A 21,541-nucleotide genomic window follows, 5' to 3' on the forward strand; every position below is an offset into this window, starting at 1 on the left:
GACTCCCTAATAATAATGTAAATAAAAAATGTTAATTTAAAATGCCCAGCGAAGCGGGCGAGTACGGCTAGTACTATTTATATACCTATCATTTAAATGTTCATCAAAAAACATTTGTTGCATTTATTGGGATAGCCCTTAAATCAACGTCGAAATGGTGCACTCAACTCAGTCTAAATGAATCTCCAATGCTTTAAATTCGATTTTATAAATTCATTTCATAAAAATTTCAATTGCCGTTTTGACCTTCGTAAACAGAAACAGCTTGTCGAAGGTCATTCCTTAAAACGCCCGAGACATTAATCATCAAACAATTTGATTGGGAGGTCAAATGTGATTTTTCTTTGTTTATTTATGCTCAATTATATCGTGAAAGGGTTATCCAATTTCTGAATATCTAAGTGGTTCATACCCACACCTACCTTTCCCCTCAGGTATTATGATTAGAAATCCAGATTAAGATATTGCTATTACCAATATTACTGTTTATTCTTCTTCTTTCCCAATTATGCAGAGTCGGCACAGCATGTCTTCTTACCATGTTACAAAGGAATTTGCCATAGGTTTAACGACCAGACTTCAAATCACCTTGGATTACACCTCCATATATCAATTGCAACATGCTACAGGAGAGGGGCTTTTCTTGTTTCTTATTTTGGTGTTTCTTTTACTTCTGTTTTCGATTGTATGATTTGGATTTTATTATTAAAAACATTTAAACAAAAAAATATCAAATTTTCTTTTCTGTATTCTCATAATAATGTCAATACTACTGCACATCTTTAAAATCGTGCTCCACATATCAACAGCACTGAATTGATTTTTGGTCATTGCTGATTATTTCTGACCTGATCTAGTTCTAGTCCGTCTTATTTTAAATGCTAATTAAAAAATAGTAGTAATCGTGTATTGCTATGCACATGTATGTATTGGAAATAATCACGAAGTTTTGATAGTGTCTGCAAAGGTTGAATTCAAATCGAATAAAAACATATGAATAGATTTTGATTTGCTCAGGGAATGATTATACAGAAGTAATAGGAGATGATTGAAAAGACCAGGGACGTATAGCTGTATCTTCTAATGAATAGTCAAATGATCGTTCTTAAGATCATCGACGCTTAAATGGGCGTTCAAACCTCTCTCTGTTTTTAGTCAGGATCTTGACTCTCTGGATCATTCAACGCGTTGAGCTTAGAGATATCTTTCTCATAATATTACCAGCAATAAATGACATTGTTTACCATCACGTTAACCTGAATAAAAATGACAACTGATTCACTAAAATTTAATTCTAAATTTTAACAAAAAGAAAAACTTATAGAGTGTGCTGATAATAATTATCTCGTCAATTTAGTCGAAGTCAACTTATTAAATATAGCTCAAAAACTAGTGGTTAGATCTTCATAAATAGGACCAGATGTGAAGCACCCGAAGAATCTTTAAAACTGGTTGACGTAGAAAAAAGTTCTGATGTAACGCACTTAAAAAGTGTTGGCGGATTAAGAAACTCCTCTTTTTTTTGCACTCGGTTAAAATAATTTGAATTTAAATAAATATTTTTCAGGTTTACCCAACAACCAAATGCCTTCAGTGCCAACAGAATCTTTATTGCGTTTGTGGAGTCTAGACAGATTGGATTTGTCTAATAACAAGATACACAATTTGGAATCTAATTCCTTTAAGGTAAGGACGAGTTTGTTTTGATGTCGCGTTAATGGAGACCAGTCACGTATGCATCTCAGAGTCTATTTACGTAATACTCTTATCAAGGTTTTTCCATTGCGATGTATTGTTTAAATTCGTTTCTTTATAAAGGCGTAAGTTTATTTTATTTGGATAATTAAATTTCTTGCGATTTCCGCTTTAACTAACATCTACGCTATGCTTCGAAGCATACATTTCCTAGGATGCAAACAATAGTTATCACAGTTATGAGACGAAGGGTTTATTTATTCAGTGCAACAGCTTCATCTTTATATGTTACTAGCTGACCCGGCAGACTTCGTAGTGCCATACATCGATAAATAAAATACCTAAACTTTTGTATAAAATATACTTAAAACAAACAAAAGGAATCCGTCCGACGGGGGACACATCAAAGGAAAAACAAAATTGTTATTTTTATTTAATTCCGAGAATTTTCATATTTATTTACCTTTTAAACCTTCTCTGGACTTCCACAAATAATTCAAGAGCAAAATTAGCCAAATCGGTCCAGCCGTTCTCTAGTTTTAGCGAGACTAACGAACAGCAATTCATTTTTATATATACCTATATATGTTATTATTTTCGAGGTCTATGGAGAGACCACAGTTCTCTCTGCTCTTTGGACCGTGTTTTCCATGGGAGGCGCTCTGTGAAATTTTTCAAGTGAATCCCTCCATATCTATTCCACGATCGCGTCTCCTGCCACTGGAGTAGCCTTAATCCTTATGATCTGGAACCACTACGTTTATCTACAGTGCGTTTCCAGAGACCTTTTATGCCAAGTATCATCAGGTTCTGGAATAAGCTCCATGGCATTTCCCGAATGCTTTCAAACAAGCCTTCCGGAGAGTACTCGGCAGAGCCTTAGCTACCCCTCAAGCTTTGCTGATGTCCATGAGCAACGGTAACAACTTGATGGTATCACGTTGGCCATAATAATATGCTATTCGACCTATAAAGGAAATAAAAAAAAAAAATTCTATTTGATAGACCAATTAATCCCATATTTAAGTCACAAAAATCAAAAGCAATTTTCATGAAAGCTTCAATACTGCGGCCACCGGAAATGTAGCGTACTTTTAAATTTTAAAGTGAATTTCTTTGCAGGGTATAAGGAACCTTACTTACTTAGACATAAGTGACAACCAATTGACAGATATTTCTCCTGACGCATTCAAGCCACTGGTGAAGTTGACAGTTCTAAGGCTTCGCGGGAATCTACTTAAAGTATCCGCTTTGGGATCGCTTAAGGTAAGGCTTTTGAAAATCTTTTTGATGTATTCTATCGATCCAAGCTATACTATACCGGCATACGGGCAATTTTTACTAATTTTTTTTTATACGAGCATACGGTCCACCTGATAGCGAGTGGTTACGTTTGCCCATGGATGTCAGCAATGCCAGGGATAGAGCCAAGCCACTGCCTACCGTTAAACCATTTCCTAAAGCAATAAATATCACGCTTTTTTAACAAGCCACTTATATGACCCAACAACCAAAGTAATTTTAACTTATTGGGAGAGAAAAAGTGGTTTAGTTTTCGGTTATCGACATAGGTTGAGTTATCAGAGAGTTCTCCAAGCAAAAGTCAATTCAGGACATGTGTCATCGTATATTTGGCTACAAAATCTGGTAAAACGCTAGAGACCCGATCTGTCTATGACAATAAAACGGTCTGGTTGTTTTTTTTTGTTTCAGGAAGCACACATGTTGAAGGAATTGGATTTATCGAGTAATGCCCTAGAAGGCCCTTTGTGCTCGAATACAGTACCGGCTTTGAGTCGTTTAGCAACCTTACAGCTATCTGACAATACCTTTGCCAGCATCCGACGGGGCGCGTTAGCTGGTAAGCTACTGATCTCATTTTGAAAATTTCATTGTGTACTAACGAAACCTATAGAGATTTTTTTTTAAAATTTTACGAACATTTGTGAGCTAGATAATTGTGGAGCTAGATAATTCAACACGAGTGGATAAAGGGATTGAGTATCATTTTTAAGATTTCTGAGTTCTTACATTGAATGAAGGTGTTATGTGCCTATAAACCATATTTGACCTTAAAATTCCGGGTTTAAAGGCTATTATTGCTTGTGATGAAGTTATGTAAATGCGAATCAACCCATAGACACAGCTCACTGAGTTTCTCGCTGGATCTTCTTAGTGGATCGCGTTTCCGATTCGGTGGTAGATTCTGCGAAGCACTGCTCTTGCTAGGACCAGTGTTAGCATCACTACGGTTTGAGCTCCGTGAGCTCACCTACTAGTTAAGGTTACGCTGAAATAGTCTCTCAAGCCTTAGGTACGAAAAAAAAAAGTGGGAACTTCTCCAATGCATGGAACACCGCACCGGGCTGCAATATCAAGCACATAAATGGAATAAGAGAAATGATTATTCGCGGTATTCCCATTTTTCCGTCTGTCTGTGACAGAAGTTCTCTACTAGAATTAATTCTCGTTCGCGTAGTTCCACGTACATAACGTAGATTTTTGGAGAATGGAAATTAATGTCTTCAGTTTCGAATCTATTCCGTATAGGTCTAGATTCTCTTGACATTCCCATTATATTGTTACGCGCTGCGGGCTCGGGATAAATAAATGTTCCACCAAAGTACAACTAAAACCTGTATTTAACACTTAAAACACTCAACAAACACTTTAAAACTCTCAATTCGCTTGTTCCGCTTCGCTTCAGGTGATCCGTTCGCTTCGAGTAGTTCTGATTACTGACTGACTACGTGCCATCTCTACAACGCTATTATAGCCAATACCTCATCCCTAGATTTATCGAGAATATTCCACACATATCTAGTAGTAGTTCCCGCTATCTGACAATAGATGGCGTTGTACTTCTCGAGCGTTCTAGGTCCTTCGATATTCGTTCGACTATTCGGCGATAGATGGCGTTACCCTTACCGGCGTAACAATACTATAACGTTATGTTGTTACAGGTCTGTCGAATTTAACAAGTCTGAATCTACATAACAATCAGATTGACGTCTTAGAAGATTACGCTTTCAAGCATTTGACTAATTTGACGGATCTGGATTTATCTCATAATGAGATAGTTGCGGTTTCGAGTGAGTATTATAGGTATCTATTAAACGTGGTTATAAGAACACTGGTGATTCCGCACGGGTAGGTACCACCTAATTACCTGCCTAATTCTGCCGTGAAGCAGTAATGCGTTTCGGTTTGACGGGTGGAGCAGCCGTTGTACTGTAAAAATTGAGACCTTAGGAGTCATGTTTGAAGGTGAGTGACGGCATTTACGTCGTAGATGTCTGTGGGCTCAGGTAACTACTTAACACCAGGTGGCTCGTCCAACCATCTAAGCAATAAAGACATACTTCCTATTTTTTGCTATTCCTATTCCTATTCCTATTAGGTTTTACTTATTAGTTTCGTGTACTCCCGCCTTATTTTGACACTCGGATATCGTTGGGAAGAGAGAAGTTTTATCGTAATTATGAGAGTGTTAGTTAAAGAGCGCATGTATGGGATTCGCCAAAATGCAAATTGCGCTTAAAAAATGAAATTCTTGTAATGTCAAAAATCAATCTTTCGTGAGCATCTATATTGATGGGTGATGGTGATGGTGATTGGATTGTGAAATATACACGTGTAGGTAGTTTTTTTTAAGCGCCTGAATTAAATAGAAGGCAATGTATTTTCGTAGATATAAAAAATATATTTTAAGCGGTTTGATCTAGTATTTATTATTATCGCTGTACTATTTCCTAAGTTTAGAATTCTTCACAATTCGGTCGTGGTCACGGACCAATCTTGAAAAGTGAACAAAAATTTTAAATGTTGTTGATTGTTTTTTTTAAAATTCAGCTTTAGTTTTGAGTTTACAGTTTACGAGATGTAGAAGATAATAATATGAAAATACTTAATGTCAAATCAGAAATTAGGATTAGTAAGAATAGTTCTTTATGATAGAGATTAGTTTATATGTATAACGTGACCATACACACTCACAAGTTTGTTTGTTTAAAAATAATGTTCTTTTCAATTCATTCAAAACAAAACACACATGTCGAACAGTTATAAGTACCGTTAAAAGATTGATGGTTCGAGTTAGTAAGACAATATCTTCTGATTAGTATGCCAGATTTTTACTGGTGGTAGGACCTCTTGTCGAATATATAATAAATATATAATAGCAGAGTCTATCGAGAAACTTGTTGTTCAGGGTAGGGTCAATGGTAAGAGATCTCGTGGACGAATCCCCATGCGTTGGACTGATCAGGTGAAAGACCTTACTGAAACCCCACTTAACGAGTGTGTGCGCCGGGCCTCGGTTCGCAAACTGTGGAAAACAACTGTCAAGGCTTTAATGAGCAAGAATTCCACATGACCACGACTGCTCTGCCAAGAGCAACCGATTGTGATGATGATGATGAGGACCTCTTGTGAGTCCGCACGGGTAGGTGCCACCGCCCCGCCTATTTCTGCCCTGAAGCAGTAATGCGGTCCGATTTGAAGGGTGGGGCAGCCGTTGTGACTATACTGAGACCTTAGAACTTATATCTCAAGGTGGGTGGCGCATTTACGTTGTAGATGTCGATGGGCTCCAGTAACCACTTAACACCAGGTGGGCTGTGAGGTCGTCCACACATCTAAGCAAAAAAAAAAGATTAAGACTGGCACAGAACTAAAGTTCAAAAAAACAGTGAGATATCAAATGACGTCAACAGGACTGAATCTTAGGGACTTTTTAAACAAAAATCAAACACATTACGACATATCTAGTTCATTTAGATCTCCGTCTTTTTTTTTTGTATTCCAGTATCTTTTAATTATTTACGAAAGAAATCAAGTTAGGTTTTTTTTTCTTTTTTCCGTGTCACATTTCCACAGCGTCACTGTGAATCAGACGTCCAATAAGGAACGCAGGATTCTTGTTTTTCTTTTTTTAATTTCCGGATTAAAACAATTTCATTGTAGAAAGGAAATAAAACGTACAGCCCCACGAACCGTATACAGTTTTATACAGAAATACGTATTTCGGAATTGTTTAATTCGGAAATTTTTTACAGTATTTGACCTATTTCATTATTTTTTTGTAAAGGCCTCCTCCATCCTTTTCCATGACTTCTTGTCTTTGCCTGATTTTAGCCAGTCGTTTCCTGCGACGTGTGTTATGTCATCAGCCCATCGTCTTAATTGTCGACCAACATTCCTTTTCCCCATTTGTCCTCTCCATCGTGTGACTTCAATGGTCCATCTTTTGTTTGGACCTTTAGGGTCACAATCTCATAAATAGTACTAATAATAAATAATTAATTAATTATAAGTATGTAACCTTTTAATTTTAAACTACAACTTACTAACAATCATTGTGTTATAAATCGAGAGTGAGAATTGGATTAAATGGCTTTATTATTATTATTATTATTTTTTGTAATTGATTTGTTTGCAAGATGTTGGTTGATGTACCATTGAGTTGTTAGGTCACCCTTGGCTCGGGTAGTTGTTGGTAGGTCTCGCCTCTTCTGGATGAGCCCTTAATCGCCCACCTGTCCTTGTGAAACTGGAAAGGCCTTCGTGCCACCAGTAAAACCTCAATCATAAAACTAGACTCATATGCCATTAGATGTTAAGTCGACCACAACTAAGACCGATGCGCGTTGATTTCAATGAGTTTGCTGAATACCACCGCCAACTCTGAGACTCGACCTTAATAGAAGTCTAGTATTGTGTAAAGCTTTTCTTTTAATCCTTTTAGTGTTGAGGTTATTTTCGATTATTTTGCATAAATTGCTAAAAGATTTGTGAAAAATTAACATTATCAAAAGCTTGAACATAAAAAAAATACAAAAATCTAAACTAAATTCACAGAAAAATAACATAGAATGGTTATTTCTAAATATTATTGTTATATTAAAAACGTTAAACATACTTAAGTGCGCTAATACACGTACAGGTCGATACTTAATATCTATATTCAAACTGTGCAAATAGTCGATATTCTGACGCCCGGTATTTTATAAGTATTAATAGAGAATCGATCTATCGACGGTTCACACTTAAACGGATAATAATCGGTATGAAGTTCTGCTTCACTACAGGCATAAGCGGGTTGGTGGTTTAATATTCATTTGGATTCTTAATAAATTATGGTACAAGCAAGTTTTACAGTTCACCTTAAATTTGTGCCAATAAAAATTTATAAAGTACATGACGTGTTATCTTTACTAATATATAAATCTATATTGGTTTTTACGGATGCTCCATTATAACTACTGAACCATGCATCCGATTGACTCGAAACTTGGTATCCATGTAGAAAATACGTGTACTTAATGGATAGGCCAATACTTATACGAGTGTTGGACTCCATAATAATAATGACAATAAATAATAATTTCAATTTTAAATACCCAGCGAAGCGGGCGAGTACGGGTAGTATTTAATATATGTAATACACGATAATATCATCTGGTACACGGAATCTCGCAACGACTGTTAACAATATTGTGGCAAAATGACTGATTGCTTTGGAACCAGTCGTGGACTAGACCGCTACAATAAGGCACTGAGACTTGAACCACATGCTTCAAGACATGCCTCTGTGCTTTGGTAAATCATCAGACCAAAACGTTGGGAAGATGAAATAAAGAGTATTTGGCCCACATTGGAGTCGAATGGCCAAAATTAGAGAACGGCTAGTCTATACTAATACTAATACTAATAATATAATAATAATATTATAAAGAGGAAAGATTTGTTTGTTTGTTTGTTTCGAATAGGCTCCGAAACTACTGGACCGATTTGAAAAATTCTTTTTCCATTAGAAGCCGACATTGTCCCTGATGAACATAGGCTATTTTTTTTTTTTTTTTTTATTTTTTTTTTTTTGTTTCATGTTTCCGAAGCGAAGCGAGGGCGGGTCGCTAGTTAAACTATAAGTTTTCTTTGTTCTGCATGAATAGAGTAGCAATAGAACTAAAACTATTTATTGTTCCACAGGTGCATCTCTAGCTCAACTATTCAACTTACGCCGTCTCGATTTATCCCACAATTTCCTCCGTTCGCTCTCCGCGGAGCCGCTGAAGTCACTGCAGAGCCTGACAGAGTTGTATCTTCATGATAACGATGTGTCTATGATAGATGACGGCGCTTTGGCTCAGCACAGGGGCCTCGGTCGCTTCACTATTGAAGGTAATGATTTCAGAATGACGTGCGATTTTCATGTGACATACCGCTGTGCGGGTTGAAGCGCTTGTTGGGATAGCATTACGTAGATTTTGGTTTATATTTGGGCTGCCGATCTATGAAACAGGTATGTTCACGCTTACTAAGTTTCAAGGTAATGTGGAAAATTGTCATCATTGTCCTGCCCTTCTCTCAATCACCTGGGGTCGGCGCAACATGTTTTCTCCTTCCATACTCCTCAATCATATACCATTTCTTTGCTCACTCCGCTCTTACACATATCGTCTTTCACGCATCCATTCTTTCCTTCTTAGGTCTACCTCTTCCTCTATATCCTTCCACATTCATAACACTCTCTTACCAACTTCATTTTCATTTCGTCTCATCACATGTCGATACCATCCCAAACGCGCACTTGTCAACTTCTCTGTCACAGGTGCCATTTTTAGACTTCCTCTAACATATTAATTTCGAATTCTATCCATTCTCGTTACTTCACACATCCATCGCAACATTCGCATGTAATGTGGAAAATTATATCCGACAGCAAAAAAAAAACCCTTTAGATCTCTCTGAGTATTTTTAGACTTATACAGCGACAAGGCGGGCGTATCTTTACAGGATTTGCCTCTTATGAAAATTCTTGCCTAGAAACGATCATACCACCTGTTGTACCTACATATTATATCCGCCTATTACTGAATATTAAGGCTAATTATGTTTTGTCGTGGAGGTTGTTACGTCGTAAGAAAGTTCTAAAAATATAAAATTAATACAAAAAAATTATTAGACACAAACAAACAAAATAACTAGTTGTTACAATGAATGAAACCCGCGCGCTTTAACTTTTTTTTATAACATTTTAATTACATTACTATTCATTGTAACAACTAGTTATTTTTTTTGTTTGTGAGCAATGATTTGTTTGTATTAATTTTATATTTTTAGAACTTTGTTACGACGTAACAAGGTAGGTAGGTATATTTTCTATCTATTTCTCTTTTTTTTAATATTAGATAAATGTTCCCCGAAGTAATTAGTTCGTTTGAGACCCGAACTGAATTATCAATTAGGACTTTACGAACCGAATCTAATAACAATGAAGACAATGAGTACGAAGGGTAATCGACCTGGTCTATACACGTTCGGTTAGAAATGTAATTAGGTTCAGACAAGATTCCTAATACGGTTGAAATCACACAACGATAATTCTTGGAATGGATCTTTTGGACGGATGACGTGAAATGTCAACGCACTATCAGCTGCCCCTACTAAGCCGCACCTTTGAATTTCAATATTATTTCTCGGCTAGATTAACCTAGAGTTTGAAGTCGTCGTGGCCTGAAGCATAAGCCAGTATACTCGTATCAAGCGATGCGACTATGCCGATGTTCTAATCTCGTAGGCAGCTATCAAATTTTCTAACGAAATATTTACTTGATATTTTTTCACTAATGATTTCCTCGATGAATTTTTAACGAAAATCATCTTCTTTTTATCCACTTTATCCCACTAGGTGGGTTTGGCACAGCTAATTTTTCTATTCCGTTCTCTTTTATCAGCCGACATCTCAACACTCACTCCTCTTTCTCTCATATCGTCATTCACACACTCCATCTATGTATTATTCGGTCGACCTCTTCCCCCTCTACCTTGCACTACCATTTCCATACATCTCCTAGTAACACGCATCTTCTCTCTACGTATCACACGTCATCTTTTAACAAAAATGTCATTTTCGTAGTTACTATTACAATTGAGATAACAGAACTCAGATATTACTCGTAAAGTGGGTGGTGGAAATCACTTTGTAGTTTTTATGGGCTCCGGTAACCACTTACCACATTTGGGCCGTGAACTAGTTGGTCAGCTGCTTAATAAATAAAAAAATATTATGGATCCATACGGGAACACAATTGCTTCATCACTAGACAATTCAACCTTTATACAAACAAAACATCAAACCCATGTCCTTTGAGTCCTCAAAAGAAGGATTTTGAATGTATCTTATTGAGTAATAATTTTCTAATTATTTCCTTTTTTACACTAGATATGGGTAAAACACAAAACCATTTGCCGCTAAACGCCAAAACTCAACAGGGTATCGGTTTACGAAAGAAAAATTACAAAAAATCCAATGCTTTAGATCTTTTACGTTTTTTGTTGTCTTTTCCGCAAATCCGTGATGAACCAAAGGATATTTGTCGAGGCTCGACGTTTTCAGTGAGGTGACGCCCTAGCCCTATTGTGGCGCCCTGAGCAACGCCGACTTATTGTTGCATGACTTTTAACTATCCCTCCCTTTGTTACTGATATTTTATGGGATTTTTTTTTTGGTTAGAAACATCCATAGCATTGGCTTCTGACACCTATTATTACCATTCACGTTTCGATCCATTGTGTATATTTGTGGGCTCGATAGCTCACGATTTCCATAAGCGAAATCTGATTTATGTTTTACGCGGTAATAAAATTTGACCTCGTCTGATTTTTACGTGTTATTAATATATCGTTTATAATGTATATCGTATATTATCCTAAAAAGCTTTTCGTGTTAAAAAAAACGATTATTATTTTTTGCCTCTCTACCATCTTTTTGCGTTATTTGATAAATTATGATGAGTAATCATTGATAATCAAACTTGGTAATTTATTATTTCAATTACTTAGCATATTGGGGATATATTAAGCAATATATTAGGTGGGCTTCGGATAGTTCGTTTACATATATAGCTAGCATAACATCTCGTAGAGCGAGATAGCAAATGGAGAAGCAAAGAATTCCACCACGTCGCACTTTCTGAGCTCTGTCACTCTTTGGTATATGAATGATTGGTAGTGGAAAAAATGAATCTTTATCGACTTTTTTATAAATATGGTAATCACAAATCGCAAATCATTTAAAATACTGGTCGTTGCATCTTTAAAAAAATTGTTGTTTACGAAGGTTAAGGTCGAATACTGAGTGTGTCCTATAACTTTTAACTGCTTCTTGAATGTGGGATACAGGTGTAAAGGCATGGAAAGTTTTATCTTATTGCTTATCGCTTCACGCAATGTGGTTTAGAGACACGCTTTTCAATACTACTGAGATTTCAGCTAAGGTTGAAACCTTAGTCGTATTTTTGTATGCAAGCTTTTTGTGTAAAGTTGTTGTTTTTTGTTGTTGTTTGTTGTTCCCTACCTTATCTTTGGTGGTATACGGGGCTATCCCAAATACGTGAGGAAAATTTCCAGCACTAGCCCTTGCAAGAGCAGTGTATCGATCAACGAGCAAATCGGTTGTACTAATTAAGTTATTAAAACCAAATTACTCGTCGGTCGATTCCAATAAATATATATAATGTATTATTTTATTTACATCAAAATACAGTTTAGCTTAGTAAAGCTATAGCACAAGTTGAGTTGTTCTATAAAGAGAAACAACATTTAAAGCTATTGCTTCACACTTTTTTTTATATTTCAATATTCCAAAAATGCTTTTATATTTCTAATGTTCCTTCTTCTAATGTTTTAATGTTCGAAATTCCATTTTTGTCATCTTTATAACATATTAACCTCTTTTAAGATAAATCGTATAGAGGTTACATATATACCCCTCCACGGTGTTTCCCGAGCGCTATGACATGGCTTGTAGAGAATATTAAGCAGTAGGCAGCGGCTTGGCTCTGCCCCTGGCATTGCTGAAGTCCATGGGCGACGGTAACTACTCACCATTAGGTGGGCAGTACGCTCGTCTGACTACAAGGGCAATAAAAAAAAAATATATGTATAAATACATATAAATGAAAGAAAGAAAAATACATTTTCAGATAATCCATTGAACTGTGACTGTTTAATGGCTAGCTTTGCTAGGTGGCTTCGCGAGGCCCAGAATTTATCTCAAACGGATAAATCGGCAGCTGTTTGCACGACGCCCCCTCATTTAGAAGGGGGCCTTATATCCAGATTATCGAAAAACAAACTATGCGACGACAACGAACACGTTGAAGCGAAGCTAAAAGAAAATTATGACTTTAATAAAGAAAATGCGATATCTTTTAATGAAAAAGATGGAGAAGGAAGCAGCTTAGACGATGATTCGTATTTAGATAAGATAGATGGATTAGATGATGACGTGTACGACGAAGAATTAGAGGTTCCTTCGGAAGAAGATTTGCCGATCTCCAAATCTAAGGTAAGCTTCATGAGTGTTATTGTGTTTATTTTGTTACCGGCATCTGTGTTTGATGGTAAGGCTGTAATGCTCAATGGCCAATGAACACAAATCAGTAATGTGATTCGGTTTGACGGGTGGGGCAACCGTTATAACTATACTGAGACCTTAGAACTTATATCTCAAGGTGAATGGCGCATTAACGTTGTAGATGTCTATGGGCTCCAGTAACCACTTAACACCAGATAGGCTGTGAGCTCGTCCCCATCTAAGAAATAAATAAAAAAAACATTGCTTTGTGAAGGTGTCAATGTGGGTTTTTAACTCTATATTTACCTATATTTGCATATATATTGTCCTTAAAACTGAAACGTAGACTGCTTCGCAGCAAAATTATGTAGATGGTGATACCTATCTGAGCACGCTTGCAATACGCTGTACCATCGTCATGCTTCAGACTTTCAAGAAAGTCACAATACAATTGGACGTATTAAGAATTGCTTTTATCCCATTCCCGCTCCGCTTGATGGTGAGTGGCTATTACCGTTCTTAGACATATGCAGTGCACTTTCATATGTATTTACTAGTGGTTGAGCAACTTGCGAGACCGCACGGGAAATTATCACCACCCTATCTATTTCTGCTGTGAATTAGCAATGTGTTTCGATTTGAAGGATCAGCAGTTGTACTATAAAACTGAGAATTTAGAAGACAAATGTGCGGTGGGTGACGGCATTGACGTTGTTAATGCCTATGGGGTCTGGTTTCCACTTATACCGCGATGGCTGTGAGCCGGTTCACACATTTAAGCAATTTGCAATAAAAGAATCCCTATATAATCGTGTATAACTAAAGTATTATTGATTTTATCAAAGTACTAGCGACCCGCCCTCGCTTCGCTTCGGAAACTGTAATTTATTATTGATTTCTCCATTATTTAATGGATGCTATTATACATATAAACCTTCCTCTTTAATCAGTCTATCTATTAAAAAAAACCGCATCAAAATCCGTTGCGTAGTTTTAAAGATTTAAGCATACATAGGGACAGACAGATATAGGGTCAGAGAAAGCGACTTTGTTTTATACTATGTAGTGATTAACTGGTGTTGATCAGGATACACGCAAACTTTAAACTCTTCATTTATTACCTGTCTTTAAGGTCCGTCTTCTGGATGCCTGGTATGAAGATGAAGAGGTCCATCTGTCGTGGGTGGTAGATCCACCTTCGACGAGACATTACCGGTGCACGGGAGTGACCGTATCCAGGGGTGGTGGAATAGCGAAACACGTGGCTTGTCACCGGGCTTCACCAGCCAATATTCTGTTAAGAGGACTAAAGATAGATCCTCTCGATCAGTATACGTAAGTAGCATGAGGACTATTTTAAAGTACTAAAATACTTTTTATCAAGTTCAGACTTGTTTCTTCGGGTAAAATTAATGTCAGGGTCTTGTAACCTAACCCATATATCAGCCCGCTGTATTTCTCGCCGTATCTTCTTAGCGGGTCCCGATTCCAATCTGGTAGAAGATTCATTCGCGAAACAGCTGCTCTTGAGTTGTTAGGTCTCCTTTGTAGGCGCTCTGGCAGCTGTTAGCAAATCCCATCACATTTTTTACTGGTGGTAGGACCTCTTGTGAGTCCGCACGGGTAGGTACCACCACTTTGCCTATTTCTGCCGTGAAGCAGTAATGCGTTTCGGTTTGAAGGGTGGGGCAACCGTCGTAACTATACTGAGACCTTAGAACTTATATCTCAAGGTGGGTGGCGCATTTACGTTGTAGATGTCTATGGGCTCTAGTAACCATTTAACACCAGGTGGGCTGTGAGCTCGTCCATCCATCTAAGCAATAAAAAAAATATAAAAAAACTGGCTGAGCTTTTGCTTTCCCATCTGTCTTGGTGAAACTGGAAAGGCCTTCGGGCAACCATTAATTCATCTTTCCTAAAAAAACCTGCTCGATGGCTGATTTTCAATCAATTTCCATCTTTTTCAATGTAGTTCTATTGTCTAATGACTTTAAACAATTTGTGTAATTATATACTAATATTGATGCGAGGTTATCTATAAAAAACCTGCGATGATTCGTTATAATACTACAGTTTGGAAATTCCAACTTTATTATTTGACGCTACTTTATACAAAATGCCAATTCGTTTAATTTTAGTGATATCACTATCGGTTTTAAGTAAAATACTTGCTTTTATAAGGGCATTTGGGTTGGAGGTATATAAATTGCAGTATTGATCGTCATTGCCTGTTTTAAGTCTTCGGAGTTCAGTCCCTGACGGAGTTAGGACGTTTGGACAAGAAGACAACATTCTGTGTGCAAAGAAAAATAATTTTTTTTTTTTTGAAAATATGACGGTACTTTGTACAATATTCAAATGTTGACGTAGTGTTAAAAATGAGACCGCACAAATTATTTCTTAAGGCAAGTGGCGGCATTTACGTTGTAGATGTCTATGGGCTCCGGTAACCGCTTAATATCAGGTGGGCCGCGAGCTCGTCCACCCATCTAAGCAATAAAAAAACAGAATAGACAACTTGGTCGACTGTGACCACGAAAACTGTAAAATATTTGAAAAGTCGGAAACAATAAAGGCGATGATTCTCCGAAATGCGAGCCGATGTCAACAATAGGTCGAGATCGAGGTCATACCGTTGGTCGTACTTGTGAATAATAAGTACATAATAATAATTAGGTGAAGACAACTTTTACGGTTTAATCTTGGGTTTTTTTTACTGTGTCATTATATTCTTTCCGAATACTACACAGTTTTCATGGTCACGGACGACCATGCCTTAGACTTAATTGTGTCTATGATTCACGAAAATCGAACACAATATACTTCATCATCATCATTTACAAGAGAGTTTGTATTTATTTTTGGCTAGCTGAGCCCCGCGATGTTACCCGCGATTAATGTCGTACTGCGGGTGACGACGCGGGGCGAAGCTAGTCTAAAAAAAGTAGCTTAATTTACTCCTTATATCATCAGCTACCTATCAGTCAAAGTCCCGTCAAAATCGGTCCAGCCGTTCCAGAGATTAGCTGGAACAAACGGACAGACAGATAAACCGTATGTACCGTACCGATGTACCGATGTACCGTATACATATTCATATGCATGTAGTAAAAAGAGGTTATTTCAATATTACAAACAGACACTCCAATTTTATTTATGTGTATAGATTAAGTAGAAGAGAATCCACGTGTCAGTTATTAATAGTACTATCAACATTGTTATTATACCATTTAAACTGTTTTTTTTTCTGATACGCTTCTCTGGGCACAACGAAAGCAATAAACAAAGTAAAGATAACAGATTCCCGGTAACAATATTTTGAATTAAATTATTAATTATTAAATTACAAGCTGATTTCTTGAAGTTTACAATAAGTTAATTGTGTTTTTTTTCTGATAGCTTCTGTCTGGCGTTAGAAGAAATGGACGACATGGATGTTCCTCTGTCTCTGGTGTTAGGGTGTGGTCCGCCTCAGGTTGTGAGGAAACGCGCACCGTTTGCTACGGCTGTGCCAGTCGTTGTTACCGCTTCACCGGGAATCGAAAGTTACAGGTGAGTGACCCGGTTGAAGAGTTTAGGGCTGACTGCTTATTCAATTTATCACCTTCGTGTCATCAAAATAAACTGTAACATATTTTACGCAGTAATTTTTTTTTAATGCTTAGATGGGTGGACGAGCTCACAGCCCACCTGTTGTTAAGTGGTTACTGGACCCCATAGACATCTACAACGTAAATGCGCCACCCACCTTGAGATGTAAGTTCTAAGGTCTCAAGTTACTTATTGTTTCTTCCAAAAGACGAAATTGATAGTTCCAAAGTATATTGGTTAGCGTTCAGCCTCTAACAAGGAAAAAGGGTCTCTCTGGAAATTATAGAAAATGTATTTTGAATCAATTCATGTTTTTTTGAACTTCTTCTTCATAATGAGCCTAAACATTTGATAATTCCTCAGGGTCTCCGAAGTACGATCTAACGTGACCAGTGACGGTGTATTAACTGTCCTCATCTCGATAATGGGGTTGCCACAGCGCTTACAGAATCTCAGATCGCAGCATACCGACATGAAATACCCGTTTAACTGTTTTGTAGTTTTAGCAGTTCTCTCTGAGGGTTCTTTGGTAGCCCAAAAGGACACCCGTTGTCAGTCCAACCTGGAGGTCACCATGGAAGGCCTAATAAGAGGACCTTATGAAGTGTGTGCCACCTTATCCAAATTCAAGAGAGAAGATGCTCATCCAATCTGCGTGGTGCCTCAACTGTTAGAGCCATTCGGTTCTCAAATCAAGGCGAGCTTTAGGGGCCTTAATACAGCGTTGATAGGGATCGCATTATGCTTGATGATCGTGGTCGTGGCTTTAATATGCTTCGTGAGGAAAATGCTGAAGAAACCTACCGATTTTGAAGGTCACAGATGTTTTAGGCCTGATCCGGTGCAAGAACCGGACAGTCCTAGAGCGAATTACGTGATGCTGACAGCTACTTCTAAATTATGAGCTTATTGTACTAGTCTTTTTTGTTAGTCTTTGATTTATTTAACGCGAGGGTGGCAGGAATATTTTTATTAGAAAATGTTGCTGACTTTGTGCGCGAAGTTGTAATAATGTTTAATTATTATAAGAAACTGTTCATTACTCTTAATTGTAATCACGAAAGTTTTACGTTATCGAAAAGGGGAATTTGTTTGAGAATTTAACACCGAACCTTTCGTGAGATAAAATTTTGTAAATATCATTTATCTAGTACTAGCGGACCCGGCGAACTTTGTTCCGCCACACTGTTTGTTTTAAACACGTCAACTTCAAAATTCTACTATAATTAACCATAGAATATATTACGTTTAGCTGTCAGTTGCGTTTTGTTATATCAGTTGCGTTTTGTTATATCACGTTTTACGTCACGTCCCACGGGAACGTGATAAAAAGTCCTTCTCCTGGTTCTAAGCTACCTCCTCACCAATTTTCAGCCAAATCAGTTCAGCCATTCTTGAGTTATAAATAGTGTAACTAACACGACTTTCTTTTATATAAATAGTTACAGGAATCAATGTTTGTTTTTTTATATTGTGTACGCTACTATATTGTTCGTAGGATTGCGATTAAATATTGTTAATTTATTGCTTGAGCACGTACGAAGCTTATTAACATAGTGCCATTATCCTACAACTTATGTTGCAGGGTTTTTCATGTACTCAGCAAGGCCACAACGGAGTGTGACCGGTTTTCATTAGTAAAGAACAAAATAGTCTTGTTCAATTTAGGTTTAGAAGTCTTTACGGGTTAGTTAAATATTGACTAGATGATGACTGAGCTTTGCTCGGTTTTTTTTTGATAACTCCATCTTGTTGCGTATTTAAAGCGGTTAGTTGCCCTCAAATAAAAAAATAGTATTATTATTCGCCAATAGATGTCGGGAAGAGTTGATTATTGAAAACACGAATAAAACAACATTTTTTGAAAATAAATCGTAGCTAGATCGATTTATCGCCCCCGAAATCCCCTGTATACTAAATTTTATGAAAATCGTTGGAGCCGTTTCCGAGATTCAGTTTATATACATATATATTAATATACAAGAATTGTTCGTTTAAAGATATAAAATGATGAGATACATAATAGAGAAGCTTTACTTAATGTATTTTTGTAATTAATTTGTATGAGAAAGTTAATCAAGATTTGGTAAACTGTTGGCGTAAGTTGCATCTACAGAAAATACAAATAGTCTACCAATACTAGCTTACTGTATTACTAATTTAATGTAAATAGAAGTGATATTCGCGGAGCAAAAGAATGTCTTTGAGTTACGTCGACACTGATATTCTATTTTAAGACAATATTACACTGACTGACCTCATAATTGGCGTGTTTGTATACAAAATTAGTAAGTTAATATGTAAATAGTTTATATTTAATTAAATTAATAATATTGTACATTAATTTAGTGGCTTTTGGCTTGTTATTAATAAACAGAGTTTTATTTGTTATCTTTGTAAAATAATAATTGTTTTTTATTACTTCGAGTTGGCTTTTGTTGTGACTGTTTCGAGATTAATGTCGTACCGTTTTATTTATAGCGTCTATGTTAGTGACAGAAATCGATATAATTACTTCAGTGCGCCGCGTAGGGCACAGGTGACCTACACGGGAGTCAAAGGGCTAAACTTCACTTTGCCCGGTCTTAAATTGCTCTACAAAAAAAAAGCATCGCGGCTACATCTTAGCTTCTACAGACGTTGTGTTCTGTTTTTATGTCATATTTTAATAATGAAGTGAAAACTTCTTTAGAATCGTTGTGATTTCAAACCGGATGCAACGGAAAAAACGACAGGTAAGAGACACAAATACAAAAATGTGTAGGATGAAGCCAGCAAAGAATGAGACAAAAATATACATACTATTTAATACAGCGCCATCTGTGAGATTTTTTAATACTAACGTGTGTATGAAAGCTCTTGTAGTGAATTTTAATTTAGGATTATACGTGAAATTAAAATATCAATTCACAGAGGGCGCTACCTTACAATTATTTACTAATGACAAAATTTTACATATACTTAAGACGTTTAGGATAATTGTATTTTAATTTTGGAAGGTTTCACTTCTAACACTTGTGAATTGCACACATTTTGTTTTTTTTTATTATTACTAGTGGTCGCCCGGTTGTTGAAATTCGACTTCTATAATCACAAATTTCGCCAAGACTACACTATAGAAAAATATTAATAAAAACAAGCAAAATTTATTCTATTCTCAATTTGACCACAGACGTCAAGAACAAAAGTATGACAGTAAATAAATAGTATGCATGCGTGTGTGCGTCAAATACATGGTATGTGGTGTGTGTAATAATTTTTTTATTAATGTATTTTTTAGGCATAATTAAAAAAAAAGTATTAACATTCTGCACTCCTTCTCTACATTCTCTATAAGTGTGGGAAATTTCATACTCCCACTGTCCGCGCAATTTTCGTCAAAAGGGATACAAAGTTTTTCCTTCACGTATTTAATATATAGATTTTGTTTGTTTGTTTTGTTTGTTTAATGTAACAGTTTCGGTAACTAAGCTTTATTCGCTTTGTAATAAGTTGCGTTCGAACCGTTATCGAATGAAATCGGTGTAAATTGTTTGTTAAAAATGTATGGTTCGGCTTAAATTAGTTAGTTTCGCATGTAAATAATTAATTTATGTTCTTCAATTCGTTTATTATTAAAGTTATTAACAAATTAATGATTGTGTTTGTTTTTTTTTTTTTCAATCGCCAAAAAGTCACTGGAGTTTATCGTGATCAGACCCCGGACATCGGGAGCTGGATATAGGCTTCCGCCTAGGCTTCCCAAAATGGGTTGTCCTATGCTACCCACATCCATCGGATTCCCGTGATCTTCAGCATGTCATTGCTTCACCTCGTGTGATGTGGTCACCAATCGAGAACTGTTTTTTTTTATTGCCCAGGTGTGTGGACGAGCTCACAGTCCACCTGGTGTTAAGTGGTTACTGGAGCCCATAGACATCTACAACGTAAATGCACCACCCACCTTGAGATATAAGTTCTAAAGTCTCAGTATAGTTACAAGGGCTGCCCCGCCCCTCAAACCGAAACGCATTACTGGTTCACGGCAGAAATAGGCGGGGTGGTGGTACCTACCCGTGCGGCCTCACAAGAGTACCACTACCAGTAAAATTTAACTGTTTGGCCCCACCAGCCATCTGTTCAATAAGCTCTGTGCTTTAGCATATAGAGCCTAATTTCCTTTGTCGTATCACTCTTGAAAAAGCGGTCGTGATCGTCATTCAGTATCATTGCTGTGGGCAGATGTTATGCGGCTCACGAGCATATTATATACATATATACGAGTATATATACCACAATATGAATGTCTCCAACAACGAAGGCTCTCGTTAAGTTATTTGGCGGTAGAAATATGCAGAGTGATACTGTGGTAAGCCTTGATATTAGTTAAGACGCAAGTTCCCAAACTAACGCGTATAGGGTTTACAATATTTAGAGTTATACTATTTGAACAGGGATATTAATACGTCGAGCCCCAATTTAGAACCATCTCTTGTGACAGGGGCGTCAGAAACATCGAATGTCTTTGTTATTTTTGGGCTAATGGGCGTACGATCTCCGTTCCACCTGGTATTAAAGTAGACATCACACCGTGAATGGAGGTTGAAATGTCAATTTTATTTATTATTAAATAAAAATATTGCTTAGATGGGTGGATGAGCTCACAGCCCACCTGGTGTGGAGTGGTTACTGGAGACCATAGACATCTACAACGTAAATGCGCCATCCGTCTTGAGATATAAGTTCTAAGGTCTCAAATATATTTACAACGGCTGCCCCACCCTTCAAACCGAAACGCATTACTGCTTCACGGCAGAGATATGTAGGCTAGTGGTACCTACCCGTGCGGACTCACAAGAGGTCCTACCACCAGTAAAAAAATTGTGTCCTACCACCAATATTGTGTTAGGG

At 37.0% G+C, this 21,541-nt stretch overlaps 1 protein-coding gene across 1 annotated transcript in view; it reads left to right on the forward strand.

Moving 5' to 3' along the window:
• The window catches only part of LOC114243414 (Leucine-rich tendon-specific protein), an 85,410-nt gene extending 65,124 nt beyond the window's left edge, over nt 1-20,286 (forward strand). The window contains exons 4-12 of the mRNA XM_089738976.1: nt 1,568-1,686; nt 2,818-2,961; nt 3,409-3,556; nt 4,659-4,787; nt 8,686-8,877; nt 12,684-13,048; nt 14,190-14,392; nt 16,460-16,612; nt 17,015-20,286. Of these exons, the coding sequence (XP_089595102.1) occupies nt 1,568-1,686; nt 2,818-2,961; nt 3,409-3,556; nt 4,659-4,787; nt 8,686-8,877; nt 12,684-13,048; nt 14,190-14,392; nt 16,460-16,612; nt 17,015-17,555 (1,994 nt within the window). The 3' untranslated portion in view covers nt 17,556-20,286. The remainder of the gene's footprint in view (nt 1-1,567; nt 1,687-2,817; nt 2,962-3,408; nt 3,557-4,658; nt 4,788-8,685; nt 8,878-12,683; nt 13,049-14,189; nt 14,393-16,459; nt 16,613-17,014) is intronic.
• Nucleotides 20,287-21,541: the final 1,255 nt, after the last annotated feature.

This window comes from Bombyx mandarina, chromosome 28, assembly GCF_030267445.1.
Source record: "Bombyx mandarina strain Sakado chromosome 28, ASM3026744v2".
NCBI classification, from domain to species: Eukaryota; Metazoa; Arthropoda; class Insecta; order Lepidoptera; family Bombycidae; genus Bombyx; species Bombyx mandarina.